At 44.0% G+C, this 25959-nt stretch overlaps 1 protein-coding gene across 6 annotated transcripts in view; it reads right to left on the minus strand.

Annotated features, from left to right (window-relative positions):
- Positions 1–25959, minus strand: part of LOC115199824 (vacuolar protein sorting-associated protein 13A) — a 55726-nt gene that overhangs the window by 2760 nt on the left and 27007 nt on the right. For 3 of the 6 annotated variants that reach the window (XM_029762304.1, XM_029762303.1, XM_029762302.1), the window contains exons 44-68: positions 24850–25010; positions 24468–24571; positions 24069–24363; positions 23497–23931; positions 23224–23328; positions 22907–23053; positions 22536–22667; positions 22243–22376; positions 21605–21682; positions 20452–20578; positions 19588–19817; positions 19201–19354; positions 18884–19030; positions 18606–18687; positions 17775–17844; positions 17576–17690; positions 10739–10852; positions 10114–10259; positions 5712–5793; positions 5383–5496; positions 5148–5223; positions 4799–4962; positions 4282–4566; positions 1339–1424; positions 1085–1208 (exon numbers count right to left, since the gene is read on the minus strand). In XM_029762304.1, coding sequence (XP_029618164.1) covers positions 1085–1208; positions 1339–1424; positions 4282–4566; positions 4799–4962; positions 5148–5223; positions 5383–5496; positions 5712–5793; positions 10114–10259; positions 10739–10852; positions 17576–17690; positions 17775–17844; positions 18606–18687; positions 18884–19030; positions 19201–19354; positions 19588–19817; positions 20452–20578; positions 21605–21682; positions 22243–22376; positions 22536–22667; positions 22907–23053; positions 23224–23328; positions 23497–23931; positions 24069–24363; positions 24468–24571; positions 24850–25010 — 3707 coding nt within the window. Of the gene's footprint in view, positions 1–1084; positions 1209–1338; positions 1425–2032; positions 2892–4281; positions 4567–4798; positions 4963–5147; positions 5224–5382; positions 5497–5711; positions 5794–10113; positions 10260–10738; positions 10853–17575; positions 17691–17774; positions 17845–18605; positions 18688–18883; positions 19031–19200; positions 19355–19587; positions 19818–20451; positions 20579–21604; positions 21683–22242; positions 22377–22535; positions 22668–22906; positions 23054–23223; positions 23329–23496; positions 23932–24068; positions 24364–24467; positions 24572–24849; positions 25011–25959 lie in introns of those variants that run through there. The other 3 variants (XM_029762306.1, XM_029762305.1, XM_029762307.1) reach the window with 2 other exon arrangements.

Consider the following 25959-nt stretch of genomic DNA (forward strand, 5'->3'; position numbering starts at 1 on the left):
TGTCACGAGCACCATGCAGCCGACAGCTGCCGTCGGCGGGGACGCGGTAACAGAAAACCGGATACTACGACATGCTACAACCAAGCAAAGGCATGTCAATATTACATAATACGCGTCGCCATATATAGATAAACTTATGCGACGCATTATGCTCTTCTGTAACACGTGTTGTTTTTCCTACGGGAAAATAATGCTCATGTTTTACTACTCGATTCTGTTCCATGGTGTGTGTGCATCTTTTGGCTTAGAAGGCACGGCTGTACTCTGAAAGCAGGCACCCGCCGGCTGGCCTGTTGCTGTTTTCTATAACAAGCTTGACTTGGCTGCTATCAACACATAAGTGTTGTTCAAGCAGTGCATCAACACCAGCACGCCCAGGAGAGACCTCATCATGAGTCTGGCATACGGGCTACGTGGCCAGAGACATGAGGTCCAAGGCAGCAGCGAAGACTCCACGCGAGCCAAATTGTGCACAGCTCCCAGGGGAGGACACAGCGCCGGGTGGCCAGACGCACAAAGAACAGAACCTAAGACAGCCGTTTGTGGGATGTGTGTCATGCGAGTCAAAGTGCCGAAGATTCGTGTCCCCTGTCAAGACAACAAAAAAAACACATGATTTCTGTTTCATAGTTGTAACGAAAGACCAGACCATAAAATTGATTGAACAGTTCAATTTGTGTTTTTACATATAGCCTACAGTAACAAACTAATGAAAATGCTATTTTATTATTATAAAATGTTACTTAACGCCTTCATGAACACAACCAAATTATTATTTTACCAATAGCATATATTAAACTTATTAATTACATTGTTAGAAAGTTGTAGTCAGAATGACTGCTCATTAGCTTGAAGGGGTGTCCCTCGACGCCCAGCAGTTTTAGTGTTAATACAGAGGCACAAATAGCTTGGATGCAAATGAGTGAAGGGGTATTTCCTAGGCAGGTGTGAGTATCATGATGGTTGGAAACGGGAGTGGTTATTCAGATGGACATGATGAGCAGTTTGATAAAGGAGAGTTTCATGGGGTAGTTATTCATTCGTGTGTTCCTGTGTACGGATGACGATAAGCAGCTGAGGATACCTTGGCCTCGATCCGAAGCCGCCTGCCCTCCACGATCATGGGCTCCTTGGTGAACTCGTCGAACAGATACTGCCACTCGCAGGTCAGCTGCCCAAATGTACCTTTGGTCACGAAAAAGATTCCCCTGGTGAAAGGCAAGGTAGAGGCTCAGAACATTCACTGACAGCCAAGACGGTGACACGGGAAGTGAAACAGCAGCCCTCTGTAGGTCAGTGCAGTCCACTTTTAGAAACAAACCCCAGCCAGCCTCTTACCTTTTGGTGATCATCAGGAAATCGGACTCGTTCACTTTGGCGTGCGCAAAGTATCTGTACTTGGCGAACCTTCCATTTTCAATTTTCTAAAAGAGAAATATTAAACTTATCAGGTTTGTTCAAACACATTTTATAGAAAATATGCACAATATTTATCAAATTGGGTATATAAAAACACATGCTATGCTAAGTCTACTGTTGATATGATACATAAATGAGTCACTCGGTACCTTTTTCCAAAGTTAGATTAAAATGGCTTCAGGATGTTCACCATTCACACAGGCTCTGGCCGATGATCTGATTGGTATTGTTACTGATCTACCTCTAATTCCCCTCCTGATCTGACAACAACTTGTATACTGGACACATCCTAGGGTCTTTGACTACGTCCTTCCTTTCTCCCTTCTTCGAAGAAATTCCTGATCTGACATGACTGGATTGAAGAACGCAGTGCTACAACACTTGCTTACACATCAAATTGCATAAGATCGGTGATCACTTCAAGGGAAGCAAGGTTGCTTTTAAAAATATTCAAAAAAAAAAAAACAGGGCCATCGTCTTTGACCCGGAGACACTGATACTTCATTGAGTCCAATGCATGCCTGTTATAGAGCGTTTATAAACTGTTCATAACAGCATGTTAATGAGTGGTGATGAAGTGATGGGAAAAGGTAGGGATGAGAAGACGATGAAATAGATGTTTCAAAATGCACTTTATTCAGAAGGGAAGTGGTGCTGGCTATGAGTATGTGACTGCGCGCATAGCAAGGACTCTTATGAAAGAGGGAAGAGTCAAAATGCCAAGAAGGAGGACTGCTGACTGACTATTGCATGAATCCAGTCCAGACCAATACAAAATTGTTTTTGTTTTGTGGACAGAGGTGAGCATGCTAGCTGATACCCATAGACTTCCAGTCATTGTGCTAATGCTAGTTAGCATTGGCTTGCAAAACTACCTCCAACTTCCTTCATACTGGACACAGAGACATAAAAATAGTATCCACTAGTTCATCTGACTCTGGGGAAGTAGATTAAAAAAATCCAGAAGTGTTCCTTTAAGGATTCCAGCTTCAATATGAATAATATCAACTTGCTCTGAAATAGAATATTCGGAATTATTTTCAGATCAAATATTATGATTGACGAGTCTCTTGGCTTTCTGACTCCTCCCCCTTACATGATAGGGTAGAAGGTTGGATGACAGAAGACAGTTAAAGTTAGTAGAATTATGGTTTAACGTGACAAAATGCAAGGGGTCCTGCAGCAGCAGAATCCTGAGAATACATGGGTGTTTTATAAAAACTATTGAAATACAGTGCACGTCTAGAGTTAACAGAAAATACGAACAGCCGAGAATGACAAATTGGCTGGCAGTTGGTTATTCGGGATGCATTGAATGTTAAAATATCCTGCTGGAGCACATTGACTGACAACACATTAAAAGCTATGGAAGACTAAAGCATCAACTAGGACTTAGCAATTCCATTCTAGCTGTCATCATCATCATCATCATCATTGCCAGTCCTACTCCATTCAGTGAAGGCCACCCTTTTCTGTGGACATGACAAGAGAGAAGACAAAGCCAATGTCAGAACAGACAAGCCCGTCTCTAATCATCTCTAGCGCTACAAAAACATCGAGTTTCCACTGAAGCAAACGATCACATTTCACCACTCAAAAATGCCAGTACAGTGGAGCTTCAAGATAAAGTATGAAAGACCAAAGAATTAACTAGTGCTTATCAATTCCATTCTACTTGTTATCATCCACATCAACAATAGTAACAATAACACATTTGATATGTATAGCGCTTGTTCATCATCATCATCATCACTGACAGTTCTACTCCCTTCAGTGAAGGCCACCGTTTTCTGTGGACATGACAAGAGAGAAGACAAAGCCAATGTCAGGACAGACAGACACACGCACATACAGAGACAGAGACAGAGGCTACTATTCATCTCCAGCTCTACGGATCTTGTTTTTTTTTGCATTGAACAAAATGACGACATCACTTCAGCATTCTCAGTGAAACATCAATACAGAAGTACAGTACAGCTTCAAGATAATCTGTTAGTACTCAAGCTACAGCTAGAAACCACAAGTATAGTGACCCCACAACTTCACAAAACTAAATTACAGCCAACACCTCAATGCCTTGGCTCACTACAGCTTCTGCTCACGACAGTCCCATTCCACTACAGCCCTACAGGTCACTGACAAGGGTTGGGTCCATTCCAATTAAACTCAGAGTCAAATTGAATTGACTGAATTGAAAATCGGACCAAACTCCGGTCATGTTCCTGCTCGACTACATCGCAGACGCATGCCCGATTTTACAACGCCTGGATAGGTTATTTAACATATCAGCTAACCACGTCATATGATATAGCAATCTGATGCCCGACTGCACAGTAAATGACGTGGAACGCAACCATTGGTTTATGCAATGCAACGCCTGCGTATCTAGTCGGGCAGGAAGTCAACCTCTGCCGTTCACATCACTAAGTGGGACTCGCACACAGAGAGCTACGACAGCCATGCGCTACGGGAGAACAGAGCAGGTGGGTGAAAGCACATAATCACAGGATGAAAGCGATAATGACGATGAATATCTATCTGGACTGAGAAGCAATAAGGGGTTGAGAAGTGGAGCGAGAGATGGAGAGCAAGGGGGTGTTTCTATGTGAGGCCACACTCATTAACATGAACCCTGACCTCAGGGTCGTGTTCATTAGGACACGCGAGAGGGAAAACCCTTTTCAAAAGTTTTGCAACAGAAAACGAAGATGAGCGTTTCTTATTGGACAGCTTCGTGTAGTCCCTTCCCGATGTCAGTTTTTTTTCTTCCATTTGGTGCCTAATGAACACCACCCAGGTCAGGGGAGCCATCTGTTTAGAGGAAATAAGGGTTAGTTTTGTTTTCCCGAGAATTCCTGTTACCTGTAGCATCTGGCTGCCGATGCCCTCTCTTTCCTTGTATGGTCGGATGACCCCGTCCTCGTGGATGAAGCGTGGCGGACGCAGACTCTCCACATCTTGGGACGTCTCAGCCGCCCTCTTGATGCCCTGGAAGGTGCTGCTGGCCATGTCGATGATGCCTCCAGTGGGTCTGGCCACAGCACCGACTAGCCCCTTGCCCACACCCTTAAAGAAGCCCGCTGCGCCCTCCTTCTGAGCACCTTTAATGGGCTTGGTGACAATCCCTGTGATCCCACTGACAAAGCCCTGAGACGGAGAAAAGGCGAGTGTCACAGACAGAGCAGCAGATTTGAGACAGAACCGGTCTGAGAGAACGTTTCTACTGCTCAGCTATTCTGGTTGTGTTCAATTGACAACAATGCTCATCTACGTTGGGTCCTACTGAACAGGGCCCGGTTGTGCTGGTGTTGCTGGGTCAGACTATCTGACACCAGTTAGGCTGTACTGGTTTTAGCATACTATAGTAGGTCAGACTCACAGATACCAGTCCTTTGCCTCCGCGGGTCAGGCCCTCTCTCAGACCGCTAGGCTGCTTGTTCATGGCCTCCCGTCTCTTCTGCTGGTACTCCTCGTCCATCGTCATGGCAGCCACACCCTTCGCCATGGCGCCTGTGATCCTGGAGGCAGCGCCCGCAATGCCACCTGGGAGAGGGGACAGAGTGAACACACAGTGGAGAAGAAGAGAGAGGGGCCAAGTAGATAAGAGAGAGAAGAGAGAGATACGTCAGGGGGGGGAACACAGTTAAGTCGGAAGTGGAGGGATGGCAATGAAGGAACTAAAGAGAATCAAGGTTAGCAGAAAAGAGATGAGCGAGAGCATTACTTACCTACTGCTCCTCCAACCAGCGCTTTCACCCCCAGCGCCATACCCTCCACAAACTCCTCTGGCCCCTGGATAGCTCCCTGTGGAAGCCCAAAACAGAGTTACTCAGATACATGCCATCTACATGGATAACTACTGCACTGTGTCAGGTATTACACATCCAAACTGGTTGTGTTCGGTGCTACAAGTGATTTAGCGCCTACCTGGTGTGATTCATACTGGTTGTACTGTGGTCTCACCTGATAGGGCTCGTAGAAGAAAGCCTCCACTCCCTCCGACAGACCTCGGATCAGGCCAAAGGGGTTTCCCAGCACGTCCAAGCCCAACACCAGCACATACATCTGCTTTATCGCCTGGGACACAGATGAGAACACGGCTCAGTCGCATATCATTAGGATCTCAATGAGTTGTTAGAAAGGGGAATCCTAACATGAGGAACCTGGCTTGAACTAACATTTTTCACGTGAATCATTCATTGAAGTGGGAACATCTGCGTTGGACGTGCACATTTCCGGTTAGGATTTGGCCATTAGAGCCCACTTGGAGTGGAATGTGTGTGAGATGGTACCTGTTTCGAGTAGTGTCTGATGACCTCCCATTGTAGTTGCTGGCGAGTGCGAAACTGGAAGGTCAGCTCGAAGAAGGCCAATCTAGGGAAGTTACAGAAAATGGCTTCGGGTCAGACACTAGCGTAAACGTATACAAAAAAAAGGACATGGTTGAATAAAGCCTTGCCATAAGCAAATAATTAGCATTAAGTGGTTTTGTAGAGTCTCTGTAGTGTGTGTGTGTGTGTGTGTGTGTGTGTGTGTGTGCCATTGCCATTTTACATGATACATTCTACTCTGGTTAAGCCACTATTTCCTATATTCTCAGAGTTGACCCTGAGTTGGCTCTAGAAAATGTCTCCTCCATATTTATTCCCCTGGCAGATGAACACACCCCGTTAAACAATTCAGAGTCAAAAGATAGAAAACCAAGGGTTAGCTCTATCTGAGCTCATCCAGATGAGGAACCAGGTCTCGGCCAAGGAAAGGAAACCTGACTTTAGTGGACTGGAAATCTTTCAGACAATTTAGAAAACAGACGTACTATCTCAAGTAAAAAAGCCAAATCAAGCCCCATCTCTGACTTCTGGTGATTCTTCAAAATTGTGGAAAACAAATGCACAGAAGTGTACAAATTCCTCTTTTTCCCTGCCATGCAAGTTGTCTGACTGGCATCACAACTGAGAAGAATGGGATAAGTGATGCTTTTATTCATCATCATCATCGACAGGCTTTTTATTTGAGAGAAACAGTGGTTTAATTGACCCTAGTCGGTCAATCAACTGCTCTTCCCTCTGCCAGCCCTTAACAGATTCACTAGAAGTTGAATCAGCTTTCATTTCAACAATTTACTATCTGTCATGTGCTAGATGCCTTGCTTAAGAATGATGTAAAAAAAAAAAAATAGCTGGGGCTGATATGCTTGATCCATTGTGTGATTGCTGAATCATTAACCCGTATTTTTAACCTGATGATTATATCTGGCACTATCCTCAAGGTTTTGAAGGTGGCCCGTGTACTCCCCCTTCAAAGGTGGTGATCCTTGTGAACTAATATATATATATTTTTAAATCGCCCTATTTCTAAACTTTCTTGCCTAGCTAAAATATTAGAATCCTTGATTAATTCTCAGGTAAGATTTTTCTTATCTTTGAAATGTATTCTAAATGTAAATCAGTCAGGTTTTAGACCAGGTCATGACACTAGCTCTGCTGCATCCCTAGTTGTACGGATAAAAGGCAACATTGTGCTGCCCTCTTCATTGACCTGTCAAAGGCTTTCGATACGGTTGATCACTCACTGCTAATTTAAAGGTGTTCCTCAATTGGCCTAGACCAGGCTGTATCTACAGATGGTGTTCCTGGATATTACGAAAGGTGCCCCGAAGGGGTCAATTCTGGGTCCTGTACTTTTTACACTAACAATATTGATTTTCAACCTGCACCTGTATGCCAATGATACTGTTTTGTATGCTATTGCCCTGACGGTTGACCAGGCTCTATTTGAACTACAGACTGCCTTCATTCTACTACATAATAACTTTCACCTGAAATTAGTATTGAATGCAGTATACATTATTTTCTGGAGCAGATAAATATACCTCTGATGATTTAAGCATACAGTGGTTCTTCCTTTAAAAGTTGTGTCATACTGCAACACACCTTGCGTGCTGCATCAGAATTCTATGGTACGTTATTTAAGTGTCAGCCATTGTAACCATTAAAGCTAGTTAGTGCTAGTTTGACCACCAGAGGGCATCTTTGAGAAGCGTTTGATAGCCTTCAATAGTGGCTGTACTAGAGAATTTAAAACCTTTTATGTAAGAACACAGTATATGGGATTGATTTTAAGATATTTAGCTTAATTAATTAGACTAATATTATGGTGCATCTATTCCAAGAAAAACGAAACCCTCAGGGTTTCCGTTAGGAAGGAAAGTAAAATATGGCGCTGTACAACGTGACGGTCTGGAGAAGGCTACAGTACTAAGAGCATAACATTTCCACACCCTAATTGTGGTCTAACTAATACCCAAACGAAGATTCAGTGAAAATAAACATCTAATTGATTTATCAAGACCAGTCCCGTCTGGTCCCGTCTGATTTATCAAGACCAGTCCCGTGAATGAACACTTATTTGAACTTAATATAATACATAAATAAAATCTATTTAGTCTCAAATAAATAATGAACCATGCTCAATTTGGTTTAAATAATGCAAAAACAGTGTTGGAGAAGTAAAAAAGTGCAATATGTGCCATGTAAAAAAGCTAACGTTTAAGTTCCTTGCTCAGAACATATGAAAGCTGTTGGTTCAATATTCCCAGTTCTTCAATATTCCCAGTTAAGAAGTTAGGTTGTAGTTATTATAGGAATTGACGCGTCGACTATTTCTCTCTATACCATTTGTATTTCATATACCTTTGACTATTGGATGTTCTTATAGGCACTATAGTATTGCCAGCCTAATCTCAGGAGTTGATAGGCTTAAAGTTATAAACAGCGCTGTGATTCAAGCATTGCTAAGAGCCGCTGGCAAACGCAGTAAAGTTTGAATGAATGCTACGAGCCTGCTGCTGCCTACCACCGCTCAGTCAGACTGCTCTATCAAATCATGGACTTAATTATAATAAACACAGAAATACGAGCCTTTGGTCATTAATATGGTCAAATCCGGAAACTATGATTTCGAAAACAAAACTGTTTATTCCTTCAGTGAAATACGTAACCGTTCCGTATTTTATCTAACGGGTGGCATCCCTAAGTCTAAATATTGCTGTTACATTGCACAACCTTCAATGTTACTTCATAATTACCATAAATTCCGGACTATAAGCCGCAACTTTTTTCCCAGGCTTTGAACCTCGCGGCTTAAACAATGACGCTAATATATGGATTTTTCCCGCTTTCAATTTAAAAATTAAAAAAAATAACATTCTGTGACGTGCTCAGTTTTTTGGCGGCATGAAGCTTTCATTAGACCAATGAAATTGCCGAACGGGTTAAGGTCAAACAACTTTTTGTTTACTGTTTAGATTAAATCAAGCGCTCTCAAACTTCCCATCATTCTGATTACGGTAGTCATTTTGTCACCCTCATCATGGCAAAGACACGGAGAAATGCATATGATGCAGCTTTCAAGTTGAAGGCGATTGATCTGGCTGTTGGAAAAGGAAATAGAGCTGCTGACTCTGCGTACAATGAACGCAAGAGAAGTGACAATTTCCCTAGTTAATATTTCCTGCTAACATGAATTTGAAAGTGTCTTAGACCGCTGCGCCACCTGGGCGCTGTACAACGTGACCGGTCGGGAGTAGACTACAGTACTACAGTAAGAGCAAAATAATCCTAACATTTCCACAGTCTAAGTTTCTCTTAGAATAAAAACCTTAATGTAACAACAGTTTAGGTAAGTAATACTGAAGTCATGCACAACTATCAGTTTCTATTTAGGTTTATGTCGCCAATTCATTGTCAGTTAGAGAGACAGTAGCGCCTTGGGACCCAAAAGCATAATCCATGCTCTAACTCCCCCTTGTGGTGGTCTGGAGCAATGAAGCAGTGACAAAGGGTACCGTCCTAAACCACAATTTACCTCTAAATCCCGCAGCATAATCTCAAAACCTTCAGTTGAGCAACCACTGTATGTACTTTGGATGGTGTCTACATTGTTCATGTCCCTTATTACAACTATCTGGGCATCTGGATAGATGAAAAGCGGTCTTTTAAAAATAAAATGAATGAGTTAGTTAATTAAGAAGCTGAGAATAAAAACGGGCTTCTATAGAAATAAGCCCTGCCTCTCGCTAAATAGTAGAAAGCAGATTATTCAGTCAACGTTCCTATCGGTCCTAGACTATGGCGACATCTATATGAACGCACTTCATTAAAGCAGTTAGATGCAGTTTATAATAGCGCACTGAGCTTTATTACAGGTGCCAATTTTGGCTCTTATCATCACGTCCAGTAGGTTGATACATTGCTGTGTTTTCATTTATAAAGCCCTTTCACAAAAAGTCCCACTGTACCTAACCTCTTTACTAAACTTTAGACATTTGAGTTACCACATCAGTCTCAGGGATGGTTAAACTCTGGAAACTCCTTTGGTCTCTACTGAGTTAGGTACATCAGCTTTTAGTTTTCTTGCACCTTATTTGTGAAACAATCTTCAAAATGTTCTTGAATGTGATGTTCTGGTGCCTCTAGGGCAATTCAGAAAGCTGATTGAGGACCTTATTACTGATGAATGCGTTTGTTCCTTATGACCGTGTTGTTCTTTCTGCTTGCATTTCGTATTTATATTGATGCGTGTATTTTCTCTAATTTATGTAATTCATGGCTCATCTGTAAGAGACCTTGGTCTCAGTATGACTCCCTGATAAATTAAAACGTTAAATAAAAACAAAATTGTATGTGTACATACTTGAAGACGACATCCTGCACGTCAGTGAGGGTTGCTCCGATGCTTTTCAGCAGCAGATTGAGGGACTGGACAGGGATGATCTCGGTCTCCCTCTTCTCCTTGTTACCATCCTCTCCTCCAGAACTCAGAGAGAAACTCAGGTGCAGCTGCCAAACAAACATGCCTCATAGGTAGATCATTCCTAGGGTAGTTGTCCTGACCCGATGATGTGACCAGGAAAAAGTCCAAGCCCATACGTTTTTACTGGTCAGAAGCCCTTGCTATGGTACATACCTGGTCAATAACACTTCATGACTAAAGGGCCTAGCGATTGTAACGGTCTGGCCATGGTGTCCTAACGCAATTTATAAACTGGTGGTTCGAGCCCTGAATGCTGATTGGCTGACAGCCGTGGTATAACAGACCGTAAACGTTGGTAACCAGTTTTTAATAGCAATAAGGCACCTTGGGGGTTTGCGATATATGGCCAATATACCACGGCTAAGGACTGTATCCAGGCACTCCGCGTTACGTCGTGCATAAAAACAGCCCTTAGCCGTGGTATATTGGCCATATACCACACCTACTCGTGCCTTATTGTTTAGATAACACACAGTAAACACACTGTGGTGACACCGAAGCTTACCTTGATAGGAGAGATGTGGAAGTACTCATAGAGACTGATAGGGGACGTGTCAGTGGCTGAGACGTCGTTGAGCTCTGTCTTCAGATACTCTATGTCCTTCTCAAACAACTCCACCTGAACACCACACACAGAGACAGAGGAGAGAGAGACAGAGGAGAGAGAGACAGAGGAGAGAGAGACAGAGGAGAGAGAGACAGAGAGACAGAGAGACAGAGAGACAGAGAGACAGAGAGACAGAGAGACAGAGAGACGAGAGAGAGAGATACAATGGAGTCTTAACCCTGATAGACTCTTTGCACATGCTAGTTCAATTTAGCTTTCTGGTTCGTTACGAATTGCTGCCTTATTTATAGACCTTTCCAAGGCCTGCTTAGACACTGTTGACCATCAACTGTTGACCATCACATTCTCATTCAAAAGTTTACCTGAATTGGGCCTGGATCAGGCTTCTTGGAAGTGGTTTGAGAATGATCTATCAGACAGGACACAATGTGTGATTTCTGATGGTATTCAGCCTAGTTTCCTGGGTATTCTGAAAGGTGTACCGCAGGGGTCGGTATTGGGACCTGTTCTCTTTACTATTGCTATAAATAATATCAGTCTGTAAATATGAAGCTGTATGCAGACAATACTGATATCTATGCCATCGCCCCAACTGTAGACCAGGTGTTGTTCGAGCTGCAATCTGACTTTGCCTTACAAAAAGCCCTGGTTGGTTTAAAACGTGTACTTAATGTTGGTAAGACTAAATATATATTGTTATCTAATTCTCCCAAAAATGTTTCAGATGGACTACATATTTATTAATTGAACGGTTCTCCCATCGATCGGGTTCCCGCCAATAATTATCTGGGCATTTGGATTGACAAGGATTTAAAAATAATAATAATAATAATAATTTTTAAACTGATGAAAAAATGCAAAGATTTAATGTGGGCTTTTTTTTTTTTTGAAATAGATCTTGATAATCCCTAAACACCAAGAAGCAGATTGTACAGTCGACTTTCCTGACAGTTCTTGACTACGGTGACACCATTTACCAGAACGCAGCAGCCACTCTTAAACCTTTGGATAGCATCTACCATAGCACCCTTACTTTCATCACAGGTAGGGCTGACCCCAATTAGTCGGCTGATCGATTGTTTGGTCGTTAGGCTGTTGGTCGACCGAGATTGTTTTAGTCGAGCAGTAACAAATATATTTGCGTCCATCTCAGTGAACTAATCCATTGCGGAGGCCGAGACTAAAAGCCAATTATTGCTCAATTCGAAAATGTGGTCAGAAGCTCCATATGGAGGGTTTGACGCAACTGCAGAGCCTCCAGAGGCCAAATCGAGCTCCGTACCACATCACTATGCGCCTCCCAAACTCTAACAATGCGGAGGGCTCTGTGTAGCTCCGCATTGACAGGATTGGTTGACGGTAGGTGGGGGCGGTACGTCCAGTACCAACACAAACTCCCTTGACAACAGCTCTGCACTGCTCCGTGAAGCACAAGTAGTATGAATGTCCTGACTTCTGATGAGGCCATTCTTGCCCTGACTTCTGCTGAGGCCATATCGCCATAAATGCTGCATGGCCAATGCAGACGTTGGATTGACCATGGCCCAGATGTACAATGCACTTCTCTCTCTCTCCAGAACGCGTTCTCCTGTCAATTTGTGCAAATTTATTGTTTCATAACTTCATTGTGCGAATTGTTTGCGTTTGATTGTTAGTGTATATCTTTTTGTACTTTTTACCCCTTTTTCCACCCCAATTTCGTGATGTATCCAATTGGTAGTTACAGTCTTGTCCCATCACTGCAACTCCCGTACGGACTCAGGACAGGCAAAGGTTGAGAGCCATGCATCCTCTGAAACATGACCCTGCCAAGCCGCACTGCTTTTCGACACACTGCTTGCTTAACCCGGAAGCCAGCAACACCAATGAACAACTGGCGAGCCGAGCGCGAGGAGTCGCTAGAGCGCGATGGGACAAGGACATCCCGGCAGGCCAAACCCTCACCTAACCCTGTGCCACTCGGAAGGCCTATCAATTCCTTATTAGGTATACAGTGCATTCGGAAAGTATTCAGACCCCTTGACTTTTTCAACGTTACAGCCTTATTCTAATTTCGATTATTTTTTATTTTTTTTACTCATCAATTTACAAACAAGACCAATGTCAAAGCAAAATCAGGTTCTGAATATTTTTTTATACATTTGCAAAATTAACTGAAACATCACATTTACATAAGTATCCAGACCCTTTACTCAGTACTTTGTTGAAGCACCTTTGGCAGCGATTACAGCCTTGAGTCTTGGGTATGATGCAAAAGCGTCGCATACCTGTATTTGGGGAGTTTCTCCCATTCTTCTCTGCAGATCCTCTCAAGTGCTGTAAGGTTGGATGGGGAGCGTCGCTGCACAGCTGTTTTCAGGTCTCTTCAGAGATGTTCGATCGGGTTCAAGTCTGGGCTCTGGCTGGGCCACTCAAGGGCATTCAGAGACATGTCCCGAAGCCACTCCTGCGCTGTCTTGGCTGCGTGCTTAGGGTCGTTGTCCTATTGGAAGCTGAACCTTCGTCCCAGTCTGAGGTCCGGAGCAGGTTTTCATCAAGGATCTCTCTGTGGTTTACTCCATCAATCCTGACTAGTTTTCCAGTCCCTGCCGTTGAAAAACACCCCCACAGCATGATGCAGCAACCACCATCCTTCACTGTAGGGATGGTGCCAGGTTTCCCACAGACGTGACACTTGGCATTCAGGCCAAAGAGTTCAATCTTGGTTTCATCAGACCAGAGATGCTCGAAAACAAAGATTTCTTAGTGTCCAACAAGCCTTCTCTACCCTTAACCTTGTTCTGAACACCTTTCCAAAACAAATGTCATGTGGTTTGGTAAGAAGAATGCCCCTCTCCCCACAGGTGTGATTACTACCTCTGAGGGCTTAGAGCTTGAGGTAGTCACCTCATACAAGTACTTGGGAGTATGGCTAGACGGTGCACTGTCCTTGTCTCAGCACATATCAAAGCTGTAGGCTAAAGTTAAATCTAGACTTGGTTTCCTCTATCGTAATCGCCCCTCTTTCACCCCAGCTGCCAAACTAACCCTGATTCAGATGACCATCCTACCCATGCTAGATTACGGAGACATAATTTATAGATCAGCAGGTAAGGGTGCTCGCGAGTGGCTAGATGTTCTTTACTATTTGGCCATCAGATTTTCCACCAATGCTACTTATAGGGCACATCACTGCACTCTATACTCCTCTGTAAACTGGTCATCTCTGTATATCCGTCGCAAGACCCACTGGTTGATGCTTATTTATAAAACCCTCTTAGGCCTCACTCCCCCTATCTGAGATATCTGCTGCAGCCCTCATCCTCCACATACAACACCCGTTCTGCCAGTCATATTCTGTTAAAGGTCCCCAAAGCACACATCCCTGGGTCGCTCCTCTTTTCAGTTCGCTGCAGCTAGTGACTGGAACGAGCTGCAACAAACGATAAAACTGGACAGTTTTATCTCAATCTCTTCATTCAAAGACTCAATCATGGACACTCTTACTGACAGTTGTGGCTGCTTTGTGTGATGTATTGTTGTCTCTACCTTCCTGCCCTTTGTGCTGTTGTCTGGGCCCAATAACGTTTGTACCATGTTTTGTGCTGCTACCATGTTGTGTTGCTACCATGTTGTTGTCATGTTGTTGTTATGTTGTGTTGCTACCATGCTGTGTTGTCATGTGTTGCTGCCTTGCTATGTTGTCTTAGGGCTCTCTTTATGTAGTGTTGTGTTGTCTCTCTTGTTGTGATGTGTGTTTTGTCCTATATTTATATTGTATTTATTTATTTTAATCCCAGGCCCACATCCCTGCAGGAGGTCTTTTGCCTTTTGGTAGGCCGTCATTGTAAATAAGAATTTGTTCTTAACTGACTTGCCTAGTTAAATAAAGGTAAAATACATTTAAAATGTATTTAAAAAATGGTCAGAGTTGTTTAGGTGCTTTTTGGCAAACTTCAAGCGGACTGTCGTGCCTTTTACTGAGGAGTGGCTTCCGTCTGGCCACTCTACCATAAAGGCCTGATTGGTGGAGTGCTGCAGAGATGGTTGTCCTTCTGGAAGGTTGTCCCATCTCCTCAGAGGAACTCTGGAGCTCTATCAAAGTACTTGGTCACTTCCCTGACCAAGGCCCTTCTCCCCCGATTGGTCAGCTCTAGGAAGAGTCTTGGTGGTTTCAATCTTCTTCCGTTTAAGAATGATGGAGGCCACTGTGTTCTTGGGGACCTTCAATGCTGCAGAAATGTTTTGGTACTCTTCCCCAGATGTGCGCCTCGACACAATCCTGTCTCAAGCTCTATGGACAATTCCTTTGACCTCGTGGCTTGGTCTTTGCTCTGACATGCAGTCAACTGTGGGACCTTTTATAGACAGGTGTATGCCTTTCCAAATCATGTCAAAATCAATAGAATTTACAAAAGGTGGACTCCAAGTTAAAGAAACTTCTAAAGGATGATCAATGGAAAAAGGATATACCTGAGCTCAATTTTGAGTATCATAGCAAAAGGGTCTGAATACTTATGAAAATAAATGCTGTTTTTTTTAGAAATTAGCAAACATTTCTAAAAACCTGTTTTTGCTTTGTCATCATGGGGTGAGTAGATTGATGAGAATGTTTTTTTTAAAAACCGTTTTAGAATAAGGCAATAACATAACATGTGTAAAAAGTCAAGGGGTCTGAATACTTTCCGAATGCACTGTATCACAAGTACTACATTCACCATTTATTCCTATAATTTCTAATCTACAATATTTGTTACTTTGGTTACGGTCCTTTCTTTTAATGCATTCAATATTATTATTCCAGTCTTCCCGTTTTCATTGTCAGGAGTGGACACATTGTTTGTTTGCGGAGTGCACAATCTATGCTACACTTGTGAGAAACAAGTTTAAGATTATTTAACTCCATTTAAGAGTTCCGTCATTTTAGCCATTGTCTTTTGTTTGGAGCGCTCCTGTCGATGCTGCGTAAGGATGAGCACACACAGAAGTAGGCCTATAGGCTACCTTGCCTGCTCGCAAATATAATCATTTAAAATGTACCCATTTGGGGATCTGATAGTATTTCTGATTGGCTTAATGCACCACCACTAATGACCTGTGGAGCTTCTCAGAGTAATGTTTTCTTCACCTCAAACAGCAGGAAAACTAAGTCTGTTTTTACATGCATTGAGAATTACGATAGTTCCTCAATGCATTTGAAAAATATTTCCAGCGGTCTCCCTTTCGATAACCACTCAGCGTGAAAGGGAAAAATGTCATGCTCTGATCCAGTGGAAACGTCATAAAATAGGCTTCTTATCAGTGTTTGACTTGGACTGAAATAGGTTCCGGGACTCATTTTGGGTGTGGTACTGTTTATATTTAGGTGCAGGAGCTCCACAATACTTTTAAGCTAATATTCTATAAGAGGAACAGCTCAAGCAGTAGAACATTTGTGGTGCTGGTACTCAGCTCTGTTGAGCTCCTGCCCAAGTCAAGCACTGCTTCTTATCCCTTGCGCAAATAGCCTACAGCGGTGTCTGTCCCGAGCTCACAGGCACAAGAAACTCTGAGGGCCCGACTATTTTATACAATGTTGTAATTTCACTAGCACAAGCTTCGGGCTAGACCCAAGTTAATACAATGTTTCAAGTTCGTTGCAGACAGGCCATGTGTAGTCCCGTGTGGCTCAGTTGGTAGAGCATGGTGTTTGCAACGCCAGGGTTGTGGGTTCGATTCCCACGGGGGACCAGTACGGACAAAAAAAATTGTATGCATTCACTACTGTAAGTCGCTCTGGATAAGAGCGTCTGCTAAATGACTAAAAATGTTTTTAAAAAATGTAGCCTGTGTGATTTATAGGATATTTATTTTTAAAATCAGGATATTTTCTACCTGCAGGCTGCAATGTTTTTATTTGTTGGCTTTATGTAGGCTATTTTCACATAGTTGGCAATAGAAGTTACTTTTTAGGTTTGTATCATTTTCATTTAGATTTGGATGGAATTTGATTAACCACATGACAATGAGATATGAAGATTGGTAGAAGTGGTCAGATAATTTGGCATTCCACATGAGAAAAGGTAGCCGACGACTCATGTGGCCTGTTATCGGCAACTTCAGGAGAGTAATGGCAGAATCTGCGAAAGCCAGCTGGAACGGGAGGAGAGTATATAGTTGGGTCAGGTAAAGTTTTTTCTTCTTCTAGTTATCTAGATCTGGCGCCCTCTTCAGGCAAAAAAAGTAAGCTTAAAGCATCAGACATTCTCAATGCATATAGCGGATTTTATTCAAACACATTGGGTGTCTATAAATGGAAATATACAAGTTTAAACATTTTGAGCAATCGATTGGTAGAAAGAACAGACGACTTTTGATCGACCAAGATTTTTTGGGGTCGGGGACAGCCCTAATCACAGATTCGTTTTTTACAAAGCTCTACTACATAAGCTTCCCACTTACCTAACTTTGTCGCAGAAGTAGAAAAACATGAGTTACCAAACCCGTTCACAGGGTTGGTTAACCCCGAAAGGTTCCTCGGGTCTCCACCGAATTAGGTAATTCCGCTTTTAGTTTTAATGCACCTCACTACTGGAACAATTTACAAAACTGCTCGAGCAATATAAATAATATTAAAAAAATTAATTGAGGACTTAGTAGCTGAGAAATGTAACAGTTTCTCAAATGTAGCATTGTGCTGTTTTATTTGACATTGTATTAGATTGTTGCATTACTGTGATCAGGGCACCCTTGAGAATGAGACCCTTCTCTCAATGGATTTTCCCTGCATAAATAAAGAATATTACAAATAAAAACCTGCTGCTCTGACGTCATCACGCTGGCGTTCTCCGGAGTGAACAGATCCAAGACGGCATAGAGGAAGCCCAGGTCCAACTTCAGATCCATCTCCTGGATTAGCACCTTGAAATACCTGACCACAACATGCCAAGAAAGGGATGTTGGTATGTGTGATTGAGAGATATGGAAAGAACATGAACTATAGCAATGGACTCACTTGATGCGTGAGATATCAGAGTGCCCGGCTGCCCTGGTAACAATGCTGATGTCGGTCAGAGGTTTGGGCTCTACAGGAGAGAGAGAGAGAGAGGAGCAGAAAGATCCATCACAATATGTTTATCCAGAGTACTCCAGTCTAACAATGCCTATGCATGCGTCCCCAATCGCTCCTTTTGCCTATGTAGCTATTTACAGTGGGGTCCAAAATTAGACACCCTTAATACAGATGAGCAAAAATGACTAAAATAACTGAAATAATGAGCATGTATTGTACGCTCCAACATTTTTTGAAAAATGATATTATTTTATACTAATACAATTGCGCAGAGAAAGAGGTTTTGTTTAACAAGTAATACAAAACAACAAATACAAAAAAGATGGGCGTCAAAATGATTGACAGCCAGTTTTCAATACCTCCCCTTGCGAGGGTAATGGCACTCAAGCCTTTTTCTAGAATGTTTTATGAGACTGGAGAACACATTGGGAGGGATCTTAGACCATTCGTCCATACAGAATCTTTCCAGATGTCCACATGACATCATCTGCGCTTCTGGAGTGCCTTATTCAATTCAATTCAATTCAATTCAATTCAATTCAATTCAATTCAATTCACAGGTTCTCAATGGGATTCAAGTCCGGAGACTGAGATGGCAATTGCAAAACGTTGATTTGAACCATTTCTTTGTGGATGTTGTGGTTGGGGTTATCGTCTTGCTGGAAGATTAGTCATTTTTTTGCTCATCTTTATCAAGGGTGTCAACTCTAAACCCCACTGTATGTAAGTGTAAAAGCACAACACAGAGAGACTTGGACAGAGCTTGGGACTGACCTGAGTCCATGGTGACAGACTTGGGTAGTTTTATAGGGTAGAAGACATATGGGAAGATTGCTCCAGGTAGCTGATTCTGGATCTGTGGAAAAACAAAAGCACTCAAAAAAAAGCACTCCAACCATATCTCCAATAGGTCAGCATGAAATTATTTTAATTGAACGGCTGGCAAAATGAACAAACAGTCAATGTAAAAACTATCGTATGGTTGGTGGTCGGGTGGGGACCCACCATAGAGTTGGATAGAATGCACACTTTGCAACTCTCTGGGGACCCACCTGTATGCGGTTGATCTGGACACGGTAGGCACTCTGGCGGGCCGATACGCTGTACTCCACCTTCACCCCTGGCAAGAAGCTCCTCCTGATTGGAGCATCATATGGCTGCATCATCCTCATGTCTTGCCCATTATGCGTCAGAGACACCTGATAACACAGTTAGACTTAGGACACACACAAACGGTTCTACTGGAGCTATGCAAAACTAGGAACAAAGTCTACCTCTAGAAAATCTAAAGCTTTCAAGGGGTTGGTTATCAAGGGGGTGGTATGGTATACATGGTACCATACAGAGGCCTAGCCAGTCGCTGCCTGACCTGGAAGTTGTTCTCCAGGTCTAAGATGGCGTTGTCCACTGGTCCACTCTCTGTGTACTCCTTGAAGTGGGTCTCCAGCAGCTCGGCATCTTTTCCACTCAGGGGTTTCCAGCGAGACTTCTTCTTTGGCTTGGACTCCCACACCACGTCTGAACTATACACACACACACACACACACAGGAGGAAAGCGCACTGAAAATGCTGCACTGAATTTGAAAAAGCATGTTCCCACTCAAAGTAGTCAACTGTAGCACAACCATACCATTCTGAGTGAGTGTATATACTGTGTTTGTATGTAGGTGTGTGGGGTTACACATGTACACACACACACACACACACACACACACACACACACACACACACACACACACACACACACACACACACCTGGTAATACCGATGAAGGACACCTCCTGGCGGTTGCTGTTGTTGACCAGGGAGACGCCCACGTCTTGCAGGGACAGGATGATCTCCTGTTCGGCCAGCTCGGCCTTCTCACTCTCACACAGCAGCTTGTAGATGCGTCTGTCCTCGGTGAACAGCGCCACCCGCTGGAGCCCCTCGTAGAATGAGATGAGGTACAGCTTAGCCTCCTCATTCACGTCCAACCGCAGGTCCTACACACGGATCAAGTGCCCATCAGATGGGAAGTAATAAGCGTTTCACTTTTAAATTGCTCATCTGCTTTGTAGCCACAGCCATAGCTCACGCAACACAAAAATGAGAAACCATATCAGCTTTTAACTGAGATGTCAGGGAACTAATGAGTCCAGGCAACAACAGTTGCTATCATTGGGTACCGCCATACGCTATTAACTGGGTACCACCATACGTTGCTTCCCTTGTAAAACTGCTCAGGTCATCAAGGCAGTATAAGGGGGAAGAAAATTCAGTAACACTTAACTTTCTGGCGGACTTCGCTAATCCCTACACTAATCCTATTGAGGATCGGAGCCTTAATAAAGGTCTGATTAAAGCTCTGTGTGTGTGTGTGTGTGTATAATGATGGGCTAAGCCATATTAAGCAGCTGTTAAAACACTAAGCAGAAGATCCTAATCTATGGTTATGTCTGACACCAGTGTTTCATATTGGTCTAAAGTACATGATACAAGTGTGCGTCAAACTAATAAGAAACGCTGGTATAAATGAAAATCAGACTTAACCGTAGTATCAATCCAAATGTTGGAGAACGTAACATTCCACCACCGTTAGAGCCAAAGGGGAGTAAATAGAAGGCTGTGGTACGATACCTCTTCGCTCTTCAGCTCGCCGCTGTAGCTGCCACACTGCCAGGCCAGGGAGCGTGACCCAGAGGGCTCAGCCCAGGTGTAGTACATTGCCTTCCCGGGGCTTAGCTTGTCCTTCTCCTTCTGACTACTACACACACACACACACACACACACACACACACATACACACACACACACACACACACACGACCACGAGAACCCAACCGAGAGGAAGACGGATGACGGTCAGGAAAAACAGCTGCGGTCATGAGAACGTAGCCCCGTTACACAGCCCAGGCACCATGGAAAGAAACCCAAGAGCCTATTTGCCAATCAACACTATGGAGAGAAGAAATCTGACCCATTAATGGAGATGTCGAGGCTACTACCCGATTTGATCATGTTGTCGTTTTTCCTCCAACAAACGAAAACAACCCCCCCCCCCACTTCCGATCAAAGAGAAAGAATGATTCAAATCATCATTATTGCAGAAGACACAGGGAAAGAGGAGGATGAAGAATGATTGGCAGGACTGTTGGGGGGGAGGGCGATGGAAATGGGGGCATGAGGGAAAATGGAAGACGTATGGAAGCAGAGGTCAGATCCCATTGGCAGAGTCCCATCCAAACAGCAGCAGCCAAAACTAAGTCCCACTATAAAAGCAAAGACCTGGAATTAAGGGGGAGGTCAAAGAGCAAACGGTCATGACACTGAAGCCGGAGCTCCTCCTTGATCACTCCACTTCCTGTAGTTTGGTCACTATCAAATCAGATGACTTGGTCTGTTGAACCATACAGTGGTATTAATGTAATGAAGTATTTTTCAGCTTTAATAAAACGCACATTGTCCATTTCCTTGTGGAGTGGCATGTAAGGAGTAGATCCGGCTCAAACACCAAAATGGGAAAGAAAAGCTCTTGCCCTACACCTTCGGTTACCTGGGGGTCCAGCTCTGTCCACACTCTGACCACAGCTCAACTATGAAACGGGAACACAGAGGCCACAAACCCCACTGAATGTGTGCATGTTCAAATAGAGATCTACGGACCATGCCTTTTTGCATTAGTCATTGTATGCTAGGGAAGGCATTTGAAGTTCCCCAATATGTCCACCCTTTCTGTGTCAGGGTCAGAGTGGGTGAGAGCAAGAACCCTCGTGGGGCCGGGTCCTGCTACCTGGGCTGGGTCTCCTCTACTGAGAAGGAGAGGCCGAGCAGCTCGTCTGCCACCCATTCTGATGAATCTCTCCGAAATCTGCCCGGCCAAGAGGTGTAGGGGGGAGGAAAAATCAGACTTAAACAAAAACCAAACAAATCCATCAACACAAACTGTCAGACAAAAAAAAAGTCAGTTACAAAAAAATGTGGATTGAAAAACAAATTGAACAAAATAAGTGTCCGTCACAAACCAAAGGAAATGGATCCATGCAAACAGGGAAAAAAGACAAACCTACATCAACACAAAAGCCAAGAACACAAATACCTTGTATCAAAACAAATACATGCAGAACATCCTGGGAAGTTTGCTAAATATATATAACATGCAGGTCTCATTCAGAAACAACATTTGGAATAGTACAGCATGTAACACTAATTATGTATTGTTTACTTCTATCCCCATAAATAATTGCCACCATCTCATGGACATTTCTAAAAGGAAAGATTTGAGACATCCCAAATTTAAGATGCGACAAAGTTGTTTTTTTAGGGCATTGCGCCTGTTTTGAGAACAGTAAAACGTGACCTATATAATGAAACACATTTCTGCTTATTGCCCCATTACCGTTCTCCCTCCCCATCCTCCCCCTCCTTTACCTCTGGTAGAACTCCACTGTCTGCTCCTGGGTGTGGTTGATGATGAGGAAGGGGGCGGCCCCGTCGTGGTAGTCAGAGAAACGGATGATAATCGAGTGGTCTGATAGGTTCACATCAACAATGACCCCGCCCAGCTGGAGTATTAAAGCCAAATTAAAAACAGAAGTATTAGTACTTTATTGAACCCAACGTGAGAAGTGGATTTAATTGTCACAAAGCATCAACTTATACAGTAGTTACAAACACGCCAGTACTTACGTGTGTGTGTGTGTGTGTGTCTGTAAACTACTCACAGTGTTGTCCAGGTGCAGCAGCAGGCAGTTTTCCGGTTTGGTGAAGTCCATGGTTTGAGGAGTTGACCGACTGCCTTCTACTTTGACTTTGAGCTTCTTGGAGTCCCTCTCGGGCCAAAACGGGATGGCTGCCTGAGAAGCACAGAAAAGAAAGTGAGAGAAAAGCGAGAGAGGGAGGGAGAGAGACAAAGAGGTATCCGTTTCACTACATGGATGTGCTACTGTATGCAGGGTAGGGGTCCATTATTCCCATTTCAAAATTCAGGAAATTAACCGATATTCAATCCATCATTTTAACACATTTTTACTATCAGCGCTTTCTGAATGGACTGAATTGCACTGGTGTTTGTAAGTATCTCTAACTGTGGTACCTGTTGTGGTCTGGCCTCGGTCCAGTCGTCCTGGCCCTCCTCTCCCACCCAGATTACATGTTTGGTCCTGTTCACTAACAGGTAATACGGCACAAAGCTTACGATACGGGTCAGGCTGAAACTGCTGGCGTCGATCTTCACTCCGATCTTCAATCAAACCATAGAAAGCCACAATCAACATGAATCAATCCACCCATCTGTTCAGCAAATTACACTCAGTGACCAATCTGAAAGGTCAAACATCAACTGACACTGTTCTTCTGCTGGAGTGTCATTTCAAATAAAATCTTAGTATGCTTGATCCACCACCCACTCACCACGTAATCTTTAAGCCTCCCTTTGCACTTCACTTCACCATAACTACCCACGGTATCCAGGGAGAAATCATCCGACAGGTCACTGTCCGAGATCATCAGCCGCACCTGACCCGGAGAGAGAATAGGGTCAGATGTCAGGGAAACAAACATTCGGGGTTATGTGTTATCACTTAAAAGCCCACTCCTTGTTTAAACCCCCCCCCCCCCCAAAACAAAATAGCAGCCCAGCTACTTGGCTAGAGCTTGGACCAAAGCTGATCCCCACCCCACTACCTTGTTGTTCTGCAGAAAGTTGTGTGGCTTGAAGGAGAAGAGCAGAGGCATGTCGTAGTCCATGGCGTGTTTGCGGTGGATGTCGTCGGCCTTGTATTGCAGCAGGCGGCCCGTCTTGTTCACCATCCAGTAGGGAGAATGGATGGCCACCTCAGTCTGGCCTGCGTCGTACTTCACATGCACCGCAATATCCAGCTCTGCCCTCTTCCCTTCTCCCCCCTCTCCTAACCTGACCACCTCCTCTTCAACGCGCAGGGAGCTGAACACAATGAAGGTGATCTCGTCCAGGTTGCCACGGAGACCGTAGTGGGCCTGCCAATCCTGCCCCAGGTAGTCGAGGAGGCGGAGTTCCAGGCTGGACTGGTCCATGATGGCGGTGTGCAGCTGGGCCGAGTGGCCGTCCATCAGGGTGATGGGGGTGGGCTCTTCACTGTCCTGTCAGCCAATCAACACACAATACCAATCAATTATAGGCATGTCATGTGAAGGGGAAGCTCTGAGGAAATATGATAGATGAGCTGTAAGTAAATTTCTCTGCTGGTGCGTAGGGATGGAGTAATGTGTGTGTGTACCTGTAGGTGATAGGTGATGGGGTAAGGCAGAAGGTTCCGGAGCAGGACGGAGGGCCACAGGTGCAGGATGTAGGGCTCGTCAAAGTGCTCCCCGGCCATTCCCGTGTGTTGTGACGTCACCGTGTCTTTCAGAGGGACGATGTTGACCATGAGGACGCCAGCGCTGTCGCCATGGCGATGACAGGTCTGCTGCACACGTGCACCGGGCTGCTGGCTCACCAACTCGTAGCTGAAACCCTCGGAGCAGTCGTACTGATCGTCTCCCTCGGTTACCGGCTGCAGTCTTAGCTCTGACCTATTGGGGGGGGGGGTTCAGCACAGTCAGTGTGTGTGTGTGTGTGTGTGTGTGTGTGTGTGTATGTGTGTGTGTATGTATGTGTGTATGTGCGTGCGTGTCACCTGTAAGAGTCCAGAGGCACACAGAACTCCTCTGTAGGCAGTGAGATCCCAAGACAGGTGGAGCCCTCCATCACTCTGAATGGGATGGAGAAGTGGTTTATGATCTGTAGGGGAGACATGACAAAGAGACATTCTTCAGATAGAAAATACACTCTCTGGTCAGATAGTTCAACACATTCTGGGCTCCAGTGAAGTACAGACTGGAGAAAGTAAAGGGAGAGAGAGAGCAGAGAGGGCAAGGGAAGCAAGCAGGGTTGATGGAGATGCATGGTGGGAGTAAATGAGTATTTGGGTGAAATCTACATTGGTCAGTCTGAGAACAGTGAGCATTCTTTGGTGTGAGTTGGAGTAGAGGTGCGGGGGGGAGGGGGGACTAACTTGCCTGGAAGGGAGAGCGGATCTTGATGTACTTGCTTCCCTCCACAGAGTAGATCTGACAGACCAGGAAACGGGTGACCCCAGAGTCTTTGTGCATGACACTGTACATGCCACGCCCCACTTTGATCAACGGAATCATGCCTGTTGAAGTGTGGCCCACCGGAGCTGAGGACATGAACATAAAAAACAGCGCGATCAATGACTAGTGACCCGAGCCACGAGTACTGCCTTCTGTTAACCAGGGATACAAACTGCTGAGGGCCCAAAAAGGTAACACTTTTTTTTCTGCACTGAAACATGCAAAAAAATCCCTGCTAGGTGGAAATACAGCTTTTACCTAATTAAACAACAAAGAATATGATCTACATGATCCGTCTCTGTGTGTAAAATAAAAAGTGGTTCATGTGAACCTAACTCACAGCTAAAACAAAAAATGTCAGTTGTCATACAACGCATTCAAATGAAATCTGTCTTCCGCATTTGACCCAACCCATCTGAATCAGAGAGGTGCGGGGGGTTGCCTTAATCGACATCCACGTCTTCGGCACCCGGGGAACAGTGGGTTAACTGCCTTGCTCAGGGGCAGAACGACAGATTTTGACCTTGTCAGCTCTGGGATTCGAACCAGCAACATTTTGGTTACTTTCCCAAAGCTCTAAACACTAGGCTACCTGCCACCCCTAAAGAAAGCAATCTAATGCTATTTGTTGCCTAGACTTTACTGCAAATGACACTCAAGCATTGAGAAAAAAACAATACACTAATATTGCAGTTAGCCATGACAGCCTTTATAATAGAACGCTTGTGACCACACACACACACACACACACAGATCTAAATATTGCACTTAGGAAAAAAAACATCTTTAAGTAGAAATACAATGAAACAAACAGGTATTCTATTTTTGCTCTATTATAGTGGCCACTATAGTAGACATCGATCAAGTGCACAAGGCTGCATGTGTGCAAAAATAACATTCACTGAGTAAAATATGTAATAATCCTCACTCACAAAGTGGTACAGTCCAGTTCAACACAACGAAAGCCTTATCTTTGGGCTACACTGAACATTATTACATTGTACACTTCCTGCCTGTGGACATCTGTTCTACAAT

Source organism: Salmo trutta, chromosome 9, assembly GCF_901001165.1.
Source record: "Salmo trutta chromosome 9, fSalTru1.1, whole genome shotgun sequence".
NCBI classification, from domain to species: domain Eukaryota; kingdom Metazoa; phylum Chordata; class Actinopteri; order Salmoniformes; family Salmonidae; genus Salmo; species Salmo trutta.